Source organism: Leptonotus elevatus, chromosome 14 (assembly GCF_054856555.1).
Source record: "Leptonotus elevatus isolate MCC_2025b chromosome 14, RoL_Lele_1.0, whole genome shotgun sequence".
NCBI classification, from domain to species: Eukaryota; Metazoa; Chordata; class Actinopteri; order Syngnathiformes; family Syngnathidae; genus Leptonotus; species Leptonotus elevatus.
In genome coordinates this window covers 15,153,171-15,175,136 of record NC_141252.1, presented here as the reverse complement: position 1 = coordinate 15,175,136, position 21,966 = coordinate 15,153,171, and the positions used below count along the sequence as shown (strand labels likewise).

Genomic DNA, 21,966 nt, shown 5'->3' with positions numbered 1-21,966 from the left:
TAATTAAATAAGCAGATAAGCAATAAGCCTAATTTCTTCTTCTTAGTTGCCAACTCTACATTGCTTAGTTGCCCTTTATAGCATGTTCATATTATTTAACAAGACTGCCGGGGTGAATAGATTTGTTAAATGCCTAATTGTCTTTATCACACCCATCAATGTTTACAAGCAGGAGATCACAGATCAAGTTTCTGTTGAAACATCCATTAAGTAAATTCCAATCTTGGTGTGTGATGTCGACGATAAATGTAGCTGCTGTCAATTTAGATCAGTCTGGATACTCAGGTATGCGCTAATAGTCATCAATCCATTTAGTCCATGCAATAATCCCACCAACAACTGTTACTGCACTCCACTGATCCAAACACAAATGACAAAAAAAAAAAAATACCTGAGCAGAGAATGCATATTGTAATTGCACAGGAGTCCTTCCACAATGACCTATATTAGCTCAAATGCTGCAAATACAAAAGCCACACACATGGAAAAGCTGGATGATGGTTGGTTGAATCCCACTTTTGGCAAATGACGAGACATTCGGTGTGAAAATAATTTGCATAAATAAAGCCACAGATGGTGAACAATGGCAATGTGGGGGAACATGTGGTAAGCGCGTCTGCGTGACGGATGCCATAGCCAAAAGAAAAGGAGTGGCAGATTGGAAAGGCCAAACTGGAACAATAGCGACCTCACGTGTTTCATGTGGGATATTGCAGGCAGTTTTGTACAGACGCACTGATCTCAGCTCCAGGATGAAGCCATTATTGTTCCATGAAGGCATGGTGTTCTTTTGAGTAGCGTTGCTTTCATAACATATTTCCCACGTGTGAGATTTCATTATGGTTTGTAGGTTGAACTTTTAGAAGGACTTTAAAGTGGTGGCAGGTGTACTCCCTTGACAGGGGTTTGAATGTGATTGGTTAATTCTTAACAGAGCCACTTCCCAGTTATGAGGGTGTGAATAGTTGCGCAAACATTATTTTAGTTGTTTCTTTTTACTTTCCCACTTGAAACACATTACTAGTGATTTGAATAATTTCATGGTCTCTTTTTATTTCATAACAGCTTGGCATTTGAACAGTGTGTAGACTTAACTGCAGGTTCTGAAAAACAAAACATTCAAGTTGAGTTTGACTATACTGTATATCACCACTCGTATGAGCCCATAGGCAGAAGAGGCAAATTGATTGTACAGATTCGATCCAAGGTGTGTAACATTCGCGCTATAATAATGCACCACAATATCCAAACACTTCTGTAACCTATGAGCATAATAATGTCTGTAGAATATAACATTCTTTAAAAAAAAAAGAAAAAAAAAGCTGTAAATAAACCACACATTTTAATTTCATGCTATTATGAAGTGTCCAGTATGTAGTCTGCTTTGTGATTTTGTTTGTTGTCCTGCTGAGATTTTTGGAATACACTGAGGATGAGGAAAGAACTCTGGTACGAGTGGCAAGTTCCTGTACATCTTATACTACAATTGAAAATACCAAACACCCCACTAATTGCAATACATTTCCAGTCGTCTCCAGTTGATCCTCTGCAACAACATCTGGATGATTTTGTGGTGTGTAAGAAAAATGAAACTTAGTTCACCATGAAACTTTTAATGGCATGAACAATTGAGATTTCATTTGGAAAACAACTCAATATGAAAATAATGTGGCAAGCTTTAAGATGGAAAAACAGAAATTGTGTTGAAGTGTGCTCCAACTCCCAAGTGTGAGTCTCACAAACGTAGTGGATGACAGACATGCAACACACTGTCCTAGAACGTATCTCCCAATAACGTTAACAATGTTTTGCACAATGTTAAATTGAGGATCCAAAGGACTTGATACGAAATTCTGTGTATCGTTTTTTCTCTTTCCTCAAATCCATTCAAACTGGTCACCCAAAAAAAAAAACACATGGCACATAGACAAACCATTCACACCAAAGGACAATTTAGAACCCTCAATTGATCCATTATGCATGTTTTTGAAATGTGAGAGGACGCCGGAGCACCCGGAGAAACCCCAGGCAAGTAAAAGAAGAACATGCAAACGCCACCCGAGCCCAGAAATGAACCTCCAATCTAAATAAATGTGCAGCAGATGTGCTAACTACTCGCCCCACAACCTCCCAATCAGATGCTCCTCAGAATAGAAATGGAAGCATGCAAGCATTGCTGTAGTGTGCAGTTGCTTTATTTGACAGGTCACCAGAGGAAACTAGAACTATTGTCAGCATAACAGGTGCGATCAAAAGCATCTCTCCACTAGAGTAAGACAGACAGATGAACACGACAGCAGTAAATGTACCAAAATAACAATAAGCCTGCAAGATTCTGTATTTTAAATTCATCAAAACTATTCAGAACAGATGGCTTATGCAGACTTGTTTATACAGAGCCATGCAAAAGTATTCATCCTCCCTTTTTTTTTTTGTTGTTTTTTGCTTTTGTTACAAACAATTTGTAATATAATTTATTTGAGGGATCAGAGGCTGGAGTGCACATTTTGAGTTTGCAAAAAGAAAAAGAAAGAAAAAGAAAGAAAGAGAAAAGTTAAACATATGAGGGTAAAATGACTGTTTTCGACCATCAAGGAAAACTGTCTGCACTGGGGGGGCAAGACAAAGCCTGACATTTATTTTTATAATGGCTGTGTCAAAATACAACGTACCGACTTTAGGGGCTGATGCACATCCCATTTCTTTATACTATTTTAAAAATTCATATAAAGAAATCATTTAAATTAGAGGTTGTAGTGTAAGAAAATTTGTAAAAATCTAAGTGTGAATACTTTTGCTAAGGACTGTAAATATTTGCATAAAAAGCAAAAAAAATGAATGTGGGCAAAAAGGGTATGCTTAATAATTGCTCTTTAATCAAAATTGACTGTTGTAGCATTTTAGCTCATATTGGGGACAAGCAGCACTTGCGTTATTTTTAGCCAACAGTTAAGCCAGCAAAAACATACACGAACTAATAGTACAAAGGAAAAAAAGAGGAGTTCCACCATTTGTTGTGCAAAGACATCTTGATGATTACAACCTCCATCTATTTAACTTGTGTCATTTGCTCTGCGTTCCAAAGTAACTCCGAGATATAGTCAGGGCCTGTGTTATGTCACGTTGCCTGGCTTAGAGGCCTACCTAAATCTTGTCTCCCTTTACAACTGGTTTGCCAAATTGGTCCAAACCCTGCAGGGAAATCTCCAACTGACCATTATGACAAGGTGACAGTGAGGACAAAGATTCAACGAATGGTTCATCTGCCGAGAACTAGCTTAGATGGCAGGGGCATGGTTGGTGCTGTGGAAGCCGTCATTCCCAGTTCTCCCAGTCTTCTTCCAACTTGGTTCAACAAAGGAAAAAAAAAACACTTAAGTATTCCACCAATTGATAAATTACTGTAAATTAGGAGAAAAGACAAACCTCTCCAGAAGCTTCAATTTTAGAAAGCGCCATTTGAACTTCTTCCTCTGTCATGTCGAGATCAAAGTCTTTCTCCCAGTCCTCGCTCACATCAGTACTTGAGCCTAGTGGACAGAAGAGGAATTACAGCCTTAAACTTTCTGTCAACTTGGCTGTTCCATCAACAAGAAAGACAAAAAATAATAATTCTCATATGACTGTACCTTTTTTGCCGTTGTTAGAAGGCGTAGACTTGCCACTGTCGGAGTTTAGCTCAAACACTCTCAGGTCATGAGGTCCTTCCTCCTTTGCAGCCTCTCCTTTTGGGGTCGTTGCTGTCACTCTCTCCACAGCGACCTCAGAGTGGCTTCCAGTTTCCATTTGTGCCTCAGGAGCCGAATCGCAAGTCTGCTCAGGTATCTGCGCTTTCTGCATCTTGTCTACAACATCGTCCACAGTGACCTCGGTCAGCTTTTTTGCCAGCTTGGTGACGACAGCCTCGGGGGGCAGCACCTCCAGCTGCGTTGGCAGACTGACGCTGTCGCTGCTAATCGAGAGGGTGGCGTCACGTTCTTCACTGGGAGACAGGATCGCACTACTCAGCTGTGTGCTTGTTGAGAGGGTCGTCGAAGGTGCAAGCGCCTGCGTTGAGCTCGTTTTCAATAGTGGCGTGGCACCGAGGAAGTCGTCTAACAGGAACGGAGAAACACATCAAGGTAATGTGAGTGAGTGCAATTTAAAAATGAAGTCTGTAAGTGGTTAATAGCATACCCTCCTCTTCCTCCCAGCCAAGGGTCTCTGTGTGGGAAGTCTGTTCGGCTCTCTGCTTCAGCGCCACTCGCCGTGCCTCCTCCTGACAACACACAAGAGTACAGAAACAATACATGTGTAGAATTATTTGCACCAATGTAACCATTGCACCCACATATTTGGTAATCAAATCATTTTCTTTAAAGCAAAGAAATTAGAGCAGCACTAAATTGATGAAAACCATCCATGTAATTAACATTCTAGTCATAAACACGCATGTAAAAAACAAACTATGACGTACATTTTATTTATCCAACAAGTCGATATGTACATATGGTGGGAGGCCTACAGTACGTGCATGGCTGACACTGGCAGAATGTTTCTCTGCGTGAATTGTATCCTTTGCCATCCTCATTTACTTGTATCTGTCTGAAAACAACTGGCATTGAACATGGGGGGGGGGGGGGGGCTGCATCTAACATTTACTGCGCTGCCACTGAAAATTTTATGCAAATTCGGAATCTTGCAAGCTTGAGAAGACCTCAAAATGGCGGCCAACTTAAGCAAATACATGAAGGCAGATGGGATTTTTTTTGAATGAGTAATTTTTAGAATAATTGACATCTTGAATTTAGTTCCCCTTTTAATGGTAATGTAAGAGTTGCAAGACAGTTTAAAAAATGTTTTCATGTTGACAGTTTAAACTATTAATATAGGCAATTATAAACATGGGAAGGCATCAACAAGGGGGATTACTGTTAGACCAAATTTGTCATATTCCAGCTAGGCAGCAGGGGGCACCAAAGACTATGAAACAAGTTGCGTGCAAGTCAACTGGCCCAAGAGGTTAAAAACGAAGGATGTATAGTGTATTCTGAAGGATGTGTTTACCTGGTCAAGCTGAAATACTTTGTAGAAGTACCTCTGCCAGAACTCTGAATGGGCAACCGCTGCTGGAACCTTTAATTAAAATGTCCAAAAACAAACACATCGCCTGATTATTTTCTTTCGCACTAATGGTAGCATCCCAAAAGTAAACATACCATTTTTGTGTAAAGCGCTCGTATTGAGGGACTGCTAACCAACAGCTCAGAGATCTCTCCTTTCTTATCCTCCATACTGAAGTTGGATAGCCAGGTGTCAAATTGCTCTGCGGGGCCTGGGGGAAAAACACAGTGTAAAATACAGTGTAATAACACATCTGAACAAGTGTAAAGACAGCCAATACCACACAACTCTGACAACTAAACACCCCACTAATCATCCTACTCTATTGTGTATAGGCATCTTACATCACCATCTCATAATAAAGAGAACTAAACGCACACATGTATGTTCCCATACAACTCCTCAGAGATAACTCGCTGCAAAAGATATTGAGCAAGGCGCTAAAGTTCACAAGGGAGTTAAAGAGGCTGTTAAGTCAATGATGACCACTCAGGCGATTCATTTTTTCCTCCCTAACCATTGCACGATCAATTCAAGGCTTTATCCTCAGAGGGAAGTTATAATAAAAATATTGATGACTGGTCTCCAGTCTACCTAGTCCTAAGTGCGTTTAAGTGAATGAATGAATGAAAAAGTAAATGAACGCCATTCTGCATTTAGCATGGACACATGAATCATGTCGTTTTGGTCAACCAATCATATACTGAATCAACTGTAATTATTTCCATCGAGGTGTATTTAGTATTTAGTGTAATAGAATATTAATGTTTCATTGATTCATTTAGGTTTGTTTTTATGGGGGGGGGGGGGCAAGGTGAGGAAAAGCATTCTGTGAAACTAGAAGCCAGTTTGGAATGCACAGGTCTGGTATTTGTAATGTCTTATTCAGACTAGGACAATTCTAAATTAAATGGTAATAAGAGAATAGAATAGAGAGAATTCACGGCACACATTGACAATTGTATGCAACAAAAACATTAGAGGTGGTATTCATGGATGCTTGTTTTGGGAAGGGACGGGCGAGTACCGACACCGGGTATCTGTATCGGACTGATACCTGGCCTTATTTCAAGGAATCAGTACTTGCGAAGGCAACCGTTACCTCTTGTGGCCGTTTTACCATGAGGAACCAGAAATTAGAAGAATGGAAGAGTGCCATTCATTTCATGCAATTTTAAGGAAAAATTATCTGTCATTTTTTGGTGAGATTTTATGCATCAAAAGTACTGGTGGTGATTACTAATCCATATCAAGCAGGTACACATTTTCTTGGCATATTGTTTGAAATAAATTTGTGTCTGTTGTGTTACTATCGTTGAGCTCTGGGCTCTCTAAAGAAGCTGTTTCTTGGTTTTCTAATTATCTTAACAGTCAGACGCAGTGCAGTCGTACGACGGCGTATTAGGGCCACGTATAAATATATATTTTTTAGAGGGCGGGGGCAATATTCAGAGAAAAAAATTAGCAAATTTACGACTTTATAAAGTGGCAAATTTGCGTCTTTATATAGTGGCAGATTTGCGAGAAAAAAACTCAAAAACTTACGAGAAATACACGTAGCGTACTACTCAACTGTTTGTGCCAATACTTTTCGGTCGGGTTTACAAATAAGGAGATAGTATTTGCTTTAGAATAGATTAACCATACCATGTTAAGCATTCACTTTTTGAACCGTTGTGTACGGCCACTGGCCAGCGACAAAGACGCCTCGCTTTGCGAAGGTCCACACCTGGACAATTAAGCATTTAAATTAATTTGTTAAAATGTATATTTACTTGTACATTTAGGTTTCCATAATTATTTACACATTCATACATTTTGGTATTTTTTTGTACAAGTATCTAAGTTGATGTGTCAAATCTGCTGCTCTCCCTCATTCACTCGCATTTACCTATGGTATGCTAGCATCTGATTGGACAGTGTTAGTCAGCTGATAGGGAATCAGGAAGTGTTGTCGCTCTGGCTGCGGTGAATGACGAGTAAAGTTTTAATTAAAGAATGAATCCGTCTCCATCCTGCCTTTTCATTTTTTCATTTGTGTCCCATTAACCACCAGCGAATCCTCACATGATTAGTCTACAGAACTTATGAGCTTATTTTTTTTCATGACCAAAATTCATACAGTGTAAGTCAGTGCTCGTGTGAAATGGGGGGGGGGGGCTGTTATAAGATGCAACTAGCAGAATCTTCCTTTACAAACAAACCAGTTTTTAAACAAAATTTTGGGCCTAATATTGTTTGAGGTTTGCAAATAGTTTTCACATCCATGCACAACACTTATGTGCTGTCGCACACTCACATAGCATAAACATCATTCGCTCTGCACAACTCATATTTCCGGTATCTTTAGAGTTTGTTTTTGTTGTTAATTAGCCTTCAGTATGGCTACCATGATGGCTTGTTGTTGACAGAACAAGTTCAACTCTTAAGTCAAGGTACGACCATATTTGACTTCACTCTGATCTGTCTTACCATCAGGCTCATTGCAATATGTGGCGGGATCAGCCTGCAGACTGTAGAGACGTGCCTGTAAGGATAAAATAGGACATTATGCATTTACACTGGAAACTAGGCATTAGCATACACAATAAAGACAAAAATGCTTTTCTTCCCTCACTGCCTAATATGAAATCAGACTAAATGTTTCTGCTTTAGGTCGATTAGGATTACCCAATTATCAAATTATTTTTATTTGTTAAATGGCTGAATAAGAAAATACTACTTTTTTAAGACCATTTTTCATTACTTTCTTCAGTCATAACTTTACATACAGTAATTTAAGATTATTTTGCTTTTAAATAATTTGGGAAAACCAAGCTCTTAATAGCATGCCTTTGAAAGCTTCCGATTAGTTTATTGACAACATTTTGCTCAATTAGAAATGCACTTGTCACCTGTGGATGTAATTGAAGGCACACCTGAAACACGCTGCTTCCTCAAGCAAAATCACTGGAAAATCAAAAGAAATCCGCAAAGATATCATGAAGACGATTGTGGACTTGTATAAGTCAAGTTATTTATTCCTTGAGTGGAATTTCCAGGAGCCTGATCGTGCCACGTTCATCTGTTCAATAGCACGCAAGTCTAACCACCTTTGGAATGTCCAGCCATCATTCCACTGACGGAAGCTTACAAGATTGAGAACATTATCTCAGAATTGGGAAATAGCATTAGTGGAAGCACCATGTTGTGGGGTTGTTTTACTGCAGGAGAGACTGCAGCACTCCAGAAAACAGATGCCATCATGAGGAAAGAACTTTATGTGGAAATACTGAAGCAACATCTCAAGCCATTAGGCAGGAAGTTGAAGCTTTGGCGGGTCTTCCAGATGGATAATGACCAAAAGCATACAGCTAAACTGGTTACAAAGAGGCTTACGGGAATCAAAGTCAACATTTTGGAGAGGCCATCACAAAGCCTTGATGTCAATCCTATTGAACATTTATAGGCATACTTGACTCGGATAAACCAATTCTGTCAGGAGGAATGGGCCAAAAGTCCTGCCAAGTGCCAACTATGACAAGTTGTGGAAAAATATATAAAGATGTAAAAAATGTAATACAGTTTAAAGGCAATGGTACCAAATAAGTATTTAGAATGGTGTTGAACTGTCACAAGGCTGCAACAATTATATTAACTGTCACAAAAAGTAAGATTATGTCCACACCTTTGAACTGTCGTACAGTTCTGTAGTTCCTGCTGGTGTTGCCACCAATGTGATAACATCGCAGTCAATGGTTTTATCCGGGGGTGGAGCAAGTGTATCTGTTATGACTCCTAGGAAGCTAGAGAGGCTCTTCTTCACCTTCTCTGTTGTCTCTGATGAGCCTTCAACCTAGAAAGAATCAGTCATTTTGTTGAGAGTTAAGCATTTTTCTCAGTCCAAATGATTCCCCAAAATTGCAAATTTTCCACAAAAGCAATAACGTGCCATAAATGTCAAGCCTATTCAAATGACTGACAAAAAAAATGAAAAATATGGAGGGACAGAAGCAATGAAAAAAGTTAAGTGAGTAACTTACCGCTAACTTATTTTTGACAGCCGTGGCTGTGGCCACAATTGAACAGGCTGTGTCATGCTGTACCACTGTGGAGAACTCTGTCAAGTCCCTCTTAATAAACTCTAAGGCCTCAGATGACTGTAATGAAAATAACGTTATTACAATTTGAATAAAGATTCATGCAGCCACAATGGGCTACCATAGCCACAACACAGTGAATGTCTGCTATTGTTGCTGCTGAATATTATGCTTATTATGCTTGACGTCACAGGTGAGCTGGAGCCTATCCTATCCCGCATCTTTAGGTGAGACTTAATATGCAAGTTTTTCAAAAGTGGAAAGGAAGTCTCAGTAGAACTCAGGAAATATCAGCAGAACGTTGTTGAATGGCTTATGCAAACTCATCATATAAAGCAATGCTTGCCAAAAGTGTCACTGTGCTGTGTGTCTGAGTTGTTCATATTCTTTAGAGGAGGAAAAATAGCTACCTTTATATTGCATCAGTATTGGAATAAGACAGCAATGTTGCTGAAGCACTTACAAAGATCTTCTGAATAAAAACAACAACCTGATATCTGTTGGCATTTAAATGTAATTTGTAAACCCAAGCTATTCAATCTAAACACTCAAGAAACATTAGCTGTAAAATTACCGTTTAAAAACACACGCAGCTATGAATATGATGTGGATAATGAACAGTTACCTTGTCTTTGACGGCCTGAAAGCTTTGATGAAGCCAACCTCCCCACCAGCTTTCTCTGTCATGGTATGCACATTAGATTCACATCAGCTAGATTCACACCAACAGCAAAAATCTGCATGCCCCTAGAATCACTTTCCTGCTGTAAAGTCATAGTAGACTGCGCATAACCTCACGGAATCTGCGTCAGCTTGCTACGAATTGGCTAACGGTTGGTGACAGTTTGAGGTAGTAAGCTAACAGTCTAGCAAAACAAACGCTTCGCTGTGCTCAGTTTTTGATGCTTTGCAAAACTATTTGACTGGTTAAATAAACACATCAGACGTAGACATAAGGCATAATTCCATGTTATTATTCGTTAAGTGGTAATTAAAGTAGCAAGAGTGCAAATATATCAAAGCTAAGCTAACGCTAGCTAGGCTATATTTTTGTAAACAAACGCATTTCCTGTAATGATTCCGAACATCATTCACAACGCCAGTTTGTGCATATCAGTTTCACGAAATAATAATAGCAACGCTTACGAATTGCAAATACATCTACTAATAATGTTCTCGAAAACACATTCTTAGATAAAACAACTTTTAGTAAAACTAATATTAGAGTTCAGACTCACCCTTCAGCCATGATCTTTCTGCGATGACATCATCAGTATTTACTGAACTCTAACCCCAGTTACGTCAAAGAAATACACATGCGACGAAAACAACATGCGACATCATCAAATATTGATATATACGTGAAAATCAAGACACTTTGGTTCAAATTTTGGTCAGCTTTATTTCTCACTTTATATGTATTGTATATTCTGCTGTCGTCATATTAGGCTGTCTACGGTGGTCTAAGAAGACCAATATTATTGGACAAATCTGATAACTCACGTAATACACGTTGTTTTTACAAATTAAAATGTATTTTAGGTGAAAAACATTAAGATGAAAAACATTCAGACATAATAATAATAATAATAATAATAATAATAATAATAATAATAATAACAATAATTTTGATTGTTGGTCTTTTTTTTCTTTTTTTCAATTGTTTTTTTCTTCCTTTGATTGTTGGTCTTGAGGGTCCAGCATTTTTGAAAAAGTTTAATTTAATTTTTAATTTTTTTTTGTCATGTTTTCAAGGAAAAATAGGTAATTAATATTATATTATGTTCTGCTCGACCGTCAATGGTGCACTTGTTATCATAAATTGTATTTGCCATATCATGTGTTGTGCTTTTACTGTTTGGTGCAACCCTGTTACAGGCATACATAACTTACTAATAATTTTGAATAAATCCTTACTCTTAAAAATAACAAGTTACATTTTACTTGACTTATTTTTAGTATTACTACTGATAATTAAAGTCACAGGGTTGCAAATTTAAAGTAGAAGAGAAGACTTACCTCAGGGCTATTAACTTTTGACCAAACCTTGGAATGAGACATTGGTTGGTCCCCAGTAGTCAGGTGGGCCTAGTTACCGTATGAAGCTCAAAAAATTTGTGTGATGGTAAAATAAAAACAAAAAACACATTTAAAAAAACGGCAAATCAAACCCATTGAAATTACTAAGGGGGGACTGAGTACACCAGGAGCAGAGGATAAAGTAACAGGCAATACGGCGGTGTTTAAGATTTATTTTATTTATTTATCAAAGCAATGTTGTCACTGTGTGTATTTTCCTCCACCCCAAAAAATTGAGCAAACATGGCAATTAATTAGTTAATTTACAGACATATACAAGTGTATCTAAGGGTCATTCCAGAATTGGAGGACTTTTTACGCTGCACTCATCACATTAAAAAAAATTCCACATGCAAAATACTAAAGCATGCAGTTTCTGAGTAAATTTACTTGTCCTGAGACCAAATTTAAAAAAAGAAAAAAAGAAGAAGAAGAAGAAGAAAGAGAACAGAATGCTTGAAAGTAGCTAATAAGTCTGGAATACTCCATAAAATGCAAAATTTCTCTTGTGCTCATAAGTTTACAAGTTTACATTGGGGCATGTAAACTTATGAGCACAAGAGAAAAATTGCATTTTACGAGATACATTATAGTCTACAAATTTTTTAAATCTTTGGTTGTTCAATCCCTACCATGGAGAACAAATTATGTCCAGGCCATGCATATGCGTGCGTACGTCTGTGTGTGTGCCCCTGTGTTGCGTGTGTGTCCTGACCCCCCACACCCCACCCACAGCAGCTGTGTTTTCTACTCATTAGTATGTATTCCGTTTTTTTGGCGTGGAGTGGGGGTGAGTCGTCTGTTGGCTTTACTAAGCTCAAAATGAAAAGAAAAAACAGACAACACAGCACTGGAAGCGTGTTGTCACTTAATTGAAGATTGCCTTCATCCAGACGTTACACCATGTGTGCATATGTCCTGCAATATGTATCCTCTGTCCAGTGTCTCTTTCGCCTTAATTGGCTCTTTCAGTCTCCCAATTAACTCTGTCAATGCAGATTGAATGAGCCAAGTTAGACAAGTGCTTCTCTATTGATCAGAATCTGATTCAGTTAACATATCCATCTGTCAGAAATATTATAGAATTAATGAGTTTAACTGGCAAGGGTTTTAATGTGTCACATTTTTACCCCATCATTTCATTGGGAAAGAACTTACTGACATTTTAGTATATATATATATACTTTTATACATGCATTGACAAATGTATTATGAAAATGAAATATCTTAAGGGCATGTATTTTGCACACACGCACATATTTTGTCCATATCATCATACATCTGGTTAGAAAGTGTGTGAACGGCGGCCCCTGAGTAGCACTGACTAAAATAATAATAATAATGATGATGATGATGATGATGATAATAATAATAATAATAATAATAATAATAATAATAATAATAATAATAATAATAATAATAATAATAATAATAATAATAATAATAATAATCATAATGCTCCCCTAAAGCATTTAGGTTGCCTATTCCTGAAGTAAGGTATATTGGCAATGCGCAGTTAAATTCTTCAGTGTGCTCCGGTAAAGGTGCATACACTCAGAAGTGCAGCAAGCGGCTTAGCGCAGATAACAATTTGAAATGAATTCAAATGTTTTAAAATGACTTTTCTGAAGCATTGTTCATATACATCATTGTGACCAAAAGCTGCTGAGGCTGCTTAACGTGTCGCCTTGATGACAGCAGTGGCTGACCGTAATGGTCCACAGAGGACCTGCCCATATTGTATGATTTAAGAAGGATATCCATTACGCAGCACACTCACACCCACGGACACGTTTACTCCAGACTGCTGATGCCACACCGTGGGTTCACACCATCTGGTGCCGATCAGGAAACACCAGCTTTGCACAAGTCAATGTCTCTAATTATCTACCTTGACCAAAGGGAGGCCGGTCCCCACTAATCTCCGCAATGTGTTCTGCTTCCCATTCCCACCTGTGCCCTGATAAAAGGGGGGCCTTGTGGGAGGACCTCGGGTCTCTGTGTCAGGGGACCAGGCACCAGGTGATGCGGCAATGGCGGTCCCCACGCCAGAAGCTTCGCTGCTTGGTTTGGCTGGCAGCTGCCTCCCCCCACTGAGACATCCCACAGCTGACAATTCCCCAGCACTGACAGGGGCTCCTTACAGTGTCAATAGCCTCATATATTAGAGCTAACCGCCTTTGTGGTGAGTGAGGGTGTCAGGCTTTTTGGCCTGACAGCGCTTGTTACCATGATGAAATGTAGATTGAATGGAGGGGGCCTGTGTCTCAGGCACGAGAGCTCGGACACCCCCAGCCTTTGTGTCCCACGCATGGCTATTGTTCAACCCCATTCAGGGCTCTCGGGAGAAGGAGGAGGCCCGAGAGGAAGGTGGGTGAGAATGAGTTACATCTCTTCATTTCTCCCCTGAACTGCGGCTCATCTGTCAGCCGTGGGAGGATAAGCATGTATTTTACACGCTTGATTTGTTGCTAAGTGAAGGCAAGTCATTGTTGTGTTGTTTGCCTAAATCATGTTCATGGTAATCAGTGTGTTTGCACTTTAGCTGATTCATCTATTTGTGGATATTTTATGATTGGGATGTGCAGAAATATATTTATTCTATTTTTTTAATTTTTTAAAATTATTTTTACTTTTGCGATCTGGTCACTTTGTGCCCTCTGCTGCAAGTTGCTCTTTGTGTGCAGATAACCAAGTCATTATGAGACAGTGACAAATAGTTGTCCTAGATCTTAAGGACATAGCTACGTCCCTCGCCTGCGTCGGACAAAAGTGACGCGCCTTCCTGGCGCCTGTGTTGTCCTTTCATCTCCTACACCCTGTTGAGGTAAAGATGGATGGTCCCCAGGCTCAAGAACGCCACATTCAGCTTCTGTGTTGTTGCATTGTGTCGCCCTTCTGTCCCTCTTTTGCTCTTTAAGAGGTCAGTGCCTCGAAAACTGGTTAGCAACCAATGATATCCTTAATCTACTTTTTTTTTTACCCTACTCCTTTGTCCTAGTGGCAGAGATGGGAAGTGACAAAGTACAAATACTTTTTTACTGTACTTGAGTAGGTTTTTTCCATTATTTTGTACTTTCCTGAGTATTTATTTTTTACACTACTTTTTACCTTTATCCGTTACATTTTAACGTAACTTTTCACTTAATATATTTTCAAAACAAGGTCATTACTGTTGTTTTTAAATGATTAGCTGACCTCAATGTCTCCTGGCTCCGCCAATCATATGAAGCGTACACGGTCCCGTACATCCCAGCTTGTGATTGGCTCTACTACACGCTATCACATGACATGCAATTGGCTAGATTAGAATAACTCAGAGAGTCTACTAGCCAATGTATACCCATTTTTGCTCTATTAGCTAATATCTTTCAAATTCACATAGTAGGAAACATCTGGTAAAAATAATTTTTACTTCTACTCGTCAAGTAAATTTCAGAATCTGTACTTTTTTAAAACTTTTACTTGAGTAATTATTTGAGTGAGTAATTTTACCAAACTACTTTACTTTTATACTCAAGTATAGAATGTCAGTACCTTCCCCATCTCTGCCTAGTGGTGTCCAAGCTTTTGTGACATGTTATTCTGTGCTTTTATAAGTATGATAACTCAACTCTTTCCATAAGTTATGTCTCGTAAAAATTTAAAATACTTAGAAGGTGGTGTATTTATTTAAAATATAAGAAGTATCATTAACCCCCACCCACCCACTCCCTCCTCTTGTGGCCATTTTACAAGCAGGATCTAGAAATTAAAATAATAGAAATTTTAAGTAAAAAATTTGAGCTATATGTGTCTTTCTTTAAAATGATCTGCTGTGTGTGTGTGTTTGGTATCAAAAGTACTAGTGGTATCATTACTTAGTATCGATATCAGTGACTATTCTGGAGTTCAGTACTCATATTGGTATCGGCCTGAATAATAAAAGTGTTATCGAACATTACTATTAAAAAGTATATAATATTTTGTAAAAATATAATAATACCAGCACACAAGTTTTATGTTCATAACAAATTTAATTTAGGAAAATAGTAATCCTGTACAAAAAGACACACAAAATCAATTTGTTGACAATCATTGCTCTTCATCAGATAAATTACAGTCTTTGCAACTCTTGATAGAATCCCTGGTGCAGTTCGAATATTTCTCTTAAAGCAATACAGAAGAGACAAGTTGGAAAAATAGCAGCAGTTTGCATTTTATAAAAAAGTATTTACATTAGATACAAATTGTGGTTATCAGGTCCGCAGTTTGCACAGTCCCTCATGCTGATACCAACAGAAGTAGTCACAGTTACTTGTTCATTGCCAAGCCGTGCAATGAAGAGGTGGCTGCGGGTAACGCTTGGCAGAGTGAGCATGGGCAAGGCATGCCAGGGAAATGCCTGTAGGCGCTAGTCAGGTGGAGCGGGTCCTTCAGAAGGCCTGGCGCGTGAAAGCCCAGAAAGCTGGTGGACGGAGGCGAGTGCGGCGCTGGCAACGCTGCTGTCGTGGATGAATGATGCTGGGTGAGGGAGTGCAGGGACTGGGCCAGAGGATGCAGCGGCAGATGGGCAGGTGATGCTGCAGAGGTGATGGATGGGTGGGCAGTGCGGCTCTGGACGGCAGCATTGGCTCCGTAAACGTCCCCCACCAGCTTTTTCATCTCCTCCAAAGAGCTGGACAGCATGAGGATGTAGTTTCGGGCAAGGAGCAAGGTGGAGATTTTGGACAACTTGCGGACAGATGGGCCGTGAGCGTAGGGCATGACCTCTCTCAAGCCGTCCATGGCCTGATTCAAATCGTGCATCCGCTTCCTCTCCCGACTGTTTACTTTCAGTCTCAGGTCTTGCACCTCATCCTTGTTGAGCTGAGTTTTGGTCTTACCAGCCGTGCTCTGGTCGGGCTCCCTGCCGGAGTGGTTTTCATGGCAGTATGTCTGAAACATCTTGTTTGAGAAGAAGTTCCCAACGGAGTCATCCACAACCAGGTCTGGGGATGACGAGCGGCTGCAGGTGGAACCAGCATCAGAATCCATCTTAGTTGAAGCAAGACCAGCACAAAAAGGAAAAAAAAAATCTGGGATGTTGTCAGATGCTTCCCAGTTTTTCTTGATCTGTGTGTGTTCCTCGTAGTGCAGCCACAGTCACACTTCCCTTTTTTCAGTCTGATGACCAGTCTGTCTAAACTGTCATCCTCTGGGCCCACTGGGGTCTATTTATACAGCCAGCACAACAAAGGAACAATAAGTCGCATAATGAGACACTTAGAGCTACAGCCAATTGCCGAAGGGACACGTTCACCCTCAACACACACACACACACACATGGCGTCCTGCAGTCCCCATTGCACCTTCCCACACTCACATTTAGCCCAACCATCTCCCCCCAGCATCCCAGATGAATCACAACACATTAACCAAAAACAAGTGTTAAAGAGTTAGTTAACAAAGATAGTTAAAACTTTCATTCAAGTGTGATGATGACATTATATTTAAAAAAAAAACATTAACTTATTACATACCCTTAGGCCACAAATACTTAAAACAATTCAGAACTAAAATCCATAAAGGAAAATGTTGCAGAAAATCACAAAATCCTTTTGCAACTTTTTAAAATAGAATTGTGGTTGGAATATTGTTACATCAAAATTACTTTATATAACTTTCTTTTATTATATTTCATTCCAATTGCATTGTCATTATAGCTTTATAGTGGCTGGGTGAACTCTTTTGTGGGTGTTTGTACAAAGTATTATCATGTTTTTAACTAGAGATGTTAACTTTTTTTTCCCAGACCAAATCCAGTACGAGTACTCAGCTAGTACTTTCCCCCAAAAAACACTGAGAGCATTTTAAAGAAAGGCCTAAATATCCCAATATAGCATTTTTTTCCTTCAAATTACACGAAATGAATGGCAATTTCCTGTTCTTCACAAGAGGGCATCTGATCCTGGTATCAGTCACCATCACGAGTACCGATACTTTCAAATACCTTTTATTGGTGCTCGTCCATCTCTAGTTTTAACCAAATAAATGCATGATAGTGATACTTTACTTTAATTGCTTTATCTAATGATATTCTAAAATGTTCATGTTACAATAATCATAAGTCATATAAAGTCATGTATTGGTTGTTTTCTTTTCCGATATGTAATCATAAATTTTTCATTCTTGCCCAGCTTTCTTTGTCAAAAGGCTGGGTGACACTTTTTTTTTTTGTAGTTTAATAATTTTTTAAAATAAAATATTTGATACTGATGAGTTGTCAGTATCAATGGATTAAATGTGAAATTATATGTGAGATGTCAGTTTTGACTCAGGTCCAAGTTACCAAATATAGTTCATTTTTATAAAGATTCATTATTAAACGTGTAACACTCCGCATTTATCAGTGTTGTTATTTACACAGTACACGTGTACCATTCGATGCAAGTGAAGCAAAAGTGAGAGTGTAGACAACCTTCTTAATTCCTTGCACCACAGCCACAGATATATGATGCCTGGAAGGCCTTATTTACATACGGTATCTATGCGACACTAGGAGAGGCATGAAGCACCATATGAGGTGCTTGAACATGTAAAGAGCAGTGTTAATGGCAGACTAGATACAATTCAAGCAGAAGCCAAGACAAAAGAGGTCAGATAAATTTGACTTGGCTCTCCAAACAGTCTGCGAAATCGCATCACTATCACTAGAAGGGGGCCCTGCAAGCGGGGAGGAGGTAGTTAAAAAGATACTAAAGAGTGGGCACGGCATTGTCTTCCCCTAATTCAACCATAAAGCCACTTGCACTCTCACATTTTACAAATCTGCTTATCTTCAATATTAAATGGAATATTTTGTGGTATGACACCAAAGTACCACATTTCAGATTTAAACTTTTTATTTCTAATATATTGATATAGTGCACCAAGCTTGATATTGAATATCCCTCTGTAGACATTTTGAGTTTAGATTTAACTGTTCAAACTCAGCAAAACTTGAAATGAGGTTAAAAAAATGCTTTTTAAATTTGATTTAATATTCCCTAAATCATAATTGAAAATCACAATTGCCTTCTATAGCATAGCTCAAGAAAAAGTAGCATTCAAAATATACATGTTGAGTTAATTAATTAAGCGACACAATACAGCCATGCTTGTTCCAAAAACAACTGACGACAAACTTTCAAAGTCTATAATTGTGTTTGTCAGGGGCGCCTTCATTGACTTGCACAGTGCGTATAGTCTCAACTGATGCAGTGTAAGATATACTATTCTGTGTGTGCTTCTCAAACACAGAATGGGAATCAAGGGGGCCCTGAGGACCCCCCACTAGAGCTCCATCAGGGGGCCCCACAGACTGCTTTGCCCCTGCCAACATGTAGTGATATTATAATTGGGGAACCTTGAGCGACAACATGGGCCGTTTATTTGGAGCATATGGAATTTCCCATGGTTAGGCTCCGCGCCAACATGGCTGCTGGATTTCCCCTCACTAATTGGGTCAGATCCTAATTAACTATGTCGGACACAATGGCCCTGATTTCATTCTTCGGCGGCCTTTTCAGACGTTTTAATGGCTGCTTCTGCGGCACAGTTTTCAATGTGTTTTACAAACTGCAAAGTCAATGTGTGTTTAAAGGGGAAGTCGAGGCAAAACGATTCTTTGGCGTTTACAATATGATCTTTGCAGTTACACTAGTCTAAACATGGTATTCTGATTGATATTGTGTTTGTGAATTTGAATTAAGCAGCAAAATCCACCTGTTTTATTCCATCTCAGACAGCGGCCATTTTGCCACTTGCTGTCGACTGAAAATGACTCAGCGCCTGCTCAGGGCTCAAGTAGCCTAATGACCAATCACGCCACACCTATTTTGAGAGTTTGGTCATGTGACGTTTGCCATCTGAGCCAAGATTGGTTGTCTGAGCCTTGAGCAACTGTGATGTCATTTTCAGTCGACAGAAGTGACAAAATGGCTGGCCCCTGAGATGGATAAAAACGGGTGTATATTGCGTCTTAGCTCATATTTTACAAACACAATATTAATCAGAACGCCTTGTTTAGACTAGTGGGGCTGCATAGAACACATTACTGTCAAAAAATGGTTGTATTGACTTCCAATTTAAAGGTATGATTAATTAAATTTTAGTCTAACTGTAATAGTACATGAGATTAGATTTTTGAGAATCTTCATTTACATTGAGATACAACAAACAAAACAAAGACAGAGCAACAGTTTGTTAGAAACTGAACAGTTGCTATCCACATATGCATAGATCATTGTTAGGGGCTCAAGCGGAATCAAGGAAACATAATCAATCTCTCCCTTGAACTACAGATATATGCATGAGCCAAACAAATCTCTTTCTCCTACTCTTTCTTTTTCTTATTCATGTGTTTGCAGAGGCAACGGGCCACACAGAGAGACACAAGGGTCTCTGAGCTTTGCATTTTACAAATGAATGCATAGCCACCCTCCATGTTTCCACATAATCCTTCAATTTTTAACCCTGCATTTGGCTGTTTGACTTTCTTCTCTGTTCGGCACCTTTTGGGACCCTCCGCCCAATTGGAGGTTCTCTGTGACAGACGTTCTTAAGGTTTAGAGACCCCCTTTCTTTTCCCGCATGGGGTACACGCCAATGAAAGTGTTCAGGTGACCAGAAAATGAGGGCATTATCACAGGCATATGCTTGTAGCAACAGAGGATCAGGCTAGATTAAGGCCTATCATGGCTCAATAAAGTGCTAAGCTGAAAGACAAACCTGCGGTGTGGACCAAAAGGCTTCCTTCACTCTCTGCTGGCTATTGTTCAACTGGATCAGTGGCTACATCTTCTGTACACGCACACATGGGCTTTAATCTGGGCATGTGGTTGAGAGCATTCCCCTTGGAGCCTCCAGCTGCTTTTGTGTAGCACCATTTTTTTTTTTTTTTTTAAAGCAATGTCAACTTGAATATGAAGGCTTTGAGAAAAATATATTAAAAGTGAAAAAGGCACCTTGGGCAGGATTTGACTGGATTCATCTAGAATCTAAACATCTCCTTTGTTGTCACAAAAGTATCAAAGTCTGGAAAAAACGATATATAAATGTGTAAAACAACGTGTCCAAACGGGAAGACGAGTGTTTCAGCGAACAGGGAGTGCTGCCCTTTGTTATCTCTCGCTGTTGGAGCAAACTGTCCTGTGATTTATTCATTGACACTGCCGGCAACAATCGCATTATTTCAGCGACAACAAAAAAGCACAAAGGTGCTATGAAAATCCTCTAGGATGTTTATGAGTCACTTAAGAGCCCAATAACTTTCCCCTTCGTCTTTAAGCAGCCACGGAGGATCACCTGCTGTGGAGGGCTGCAGGGCGAGGGGAATCAGAAGAAGGTCCGTGGAGAAGTGCCGATTATGAGCGGGATAAAAGGAGTCCATGCCTTCTCTTCTTGGCTTGAATGGGCTCAGTCAGCAGGCTGCCCATACATTGGCTAGGCCATGCTGATAGAACTTCATAAATTACCCCACAATTACCCCGGGGGAAGACAGAGGGTGGAAATACTGGCCTGAGGGCGAGATAGTGAAAGGGGCAGAAAGTGCAGAACCGGTTGCCGTGCAGACCCTCATCAGGAGGAGTAGGGCCCAGATCCAGATGTTGGCCTTCAGGTTGTGGTGATGCTAATGATGGTTTCTGTCAACACAACCGCTTAAAAGTCCAAAATGTATACTACAAGAATCTCATTATTTGATAAATAAGCATATGAATGGCTACAACATAAATAATTAAATGAAAATGACACTCGTAAAAATATTTAGAAATGCATGTACAGTATATCTAGTTTTAGAGGAACGGGATGAATATTACATACCGTAGTGATGTAATGATGAGAAAAGCTGTTTCGTTCATCTGTGTTGTCTGGTTTTGTGATGTCGTGTTGACCATGCACAATAGCTTCCCTTCAACTCTTCAACACAGCAGATAGGGATAGATTTGGGGCACACGATTCGTGCGTCTACAGCTTAATGGCATCTGTGCAAGAGTCACCTCTATGTTCAGTGTTCAGTAGCATGTGAAGTTCTGGTGTTCTGTCAGATCAGCATACCCATATAGTAAACTCTATCTGTAGCCTCACCCTAAACTCTGTATATACTGTATATATATACTACAGAAAGGTATATAAAGTATGTACTGTATGTGTATATGTATGCACCATATGTGTAGATATGTATGTACATATACAGATGTGTCAAAATGGCGATTCATCAATCATCAACTTAGTCAACAACTATCGTCGTTTAGAGGCGTTGTTCAACTAAAAACGGTTCAAAATCTCTTATTTCAGCTTGACAAAAGTAAATATTCCCTGACTTCTATAGTCCTTCATGACAGCAAACTTTATGTTTAATCAAAATATGACATTAGCAACTACCTGTTTTTACTTTGGAAAACAATGACCAACGTTTCCACCCTATTTTCTGACATGTATGTATATGTGACCGGCTCTGGCAAAAGAGTCATCATGTGCCAAAAAAATCAAAATTGAGATATTGATATATTGAAATTCTGCACTTAATTCCCTTTAAAATGATATTAATGTATCGCAAAAGTTACAGCAGTTTTAATGTTGGAAGGTTGAAATCCCTAGTTTTGAGAAAAAAGGGTTTAAAGTTTTGGTTACTTGCATCTTTCAAATGTCCATAGCAACCAGTATTTTAGGAAGAAGATATGAACCTGAAATTTTCAGGAACTGT

The 21,966-nt window shown here is 39.2% G+C and overlaps 2 protein-coding genes across 2 annotated transcripts; both read right to left on the bottom strand.

The window, feature by feature from the left end:
* Positions 1 to 1,597: 1,597 nt before the first annotated feature.
* Positions 1,598 to 10,595, bottom strand: bsdc1 (BSD domain containing 1). The gene is made up of 11 exons (XM_086095555.1): positions 10,421 to 10,595; positions 9,808 to 9,862; positions 9,126 to 9,242; positions 8,771 to 8,938; positions 7,576 to 7,630; positions 5,199 to 5,314; positions 5,047 to 5,115; positions 4,177 to 4,258; positions 3,630 to 4,094; positions 3,427 to 3,530; positions 1,598 to 3,345 (listed from the first exon to the last, which is right to left on the bottom strand). The coding sequence occupies exons 1-11, from the start codon at positions 10,429 to 10,431 to the stop codon at positions 3,316 to 3,318; spliced, it is 1,272 nt and encodes a 423-aa protein (XP_085951681.1). The 5' UTR covers positions 10,432 to 10,595; the 3' UTR covers positions 1,598 to 3,315.
* A 4,762-nt stretch (positions 10,596 to 15,357) lies between these two features.
* olig4 (oligodendrocyte transcription factor 4) lies at positions 15,358 to 16,541 on the bottom strand. Its single transcript, XM_086095238.1, has one exon. The coding sequence runs from the start codon at positions 16,275 to 16,277 to the stop codon at positions 15,555 to 15,557; it is 723 nt and encodes a 240-aa protein (XP_085951364.1). The 5' UTR covers positions 16,278 to 16,541; the 3' UTR covers positions 15,358 to 15,554.
* Positions 16,542 to 21,966: the final 5,425 nt, after the last annotated feature.

Coding starts and splice junctions, on each gene's coding strand:
- bsdc1 (XM_086095555.1), bottom strand. Junction 5,116..5,198: donor GAGCGCTTTACACAAAAATG/GTATGTTTACTT, acceptor TTTTAATTAAAG/GTTCCAGCAGCGGTTGCCCA. Junction 3,346..3,426: donor AAATTGAAGCTTCTGGAGAG/GTTTGTCTTTTC, acceptor TGTTGAACCAAG/TTGGAAGAAGACTGGGAGAA.
- olig4 (XM_086095238.1), bottom strand. CDS start 16,277: ATGGATTCTGATGCTGGTTCCACCTGCAGCCGCTCGTCATCCCCAGAC.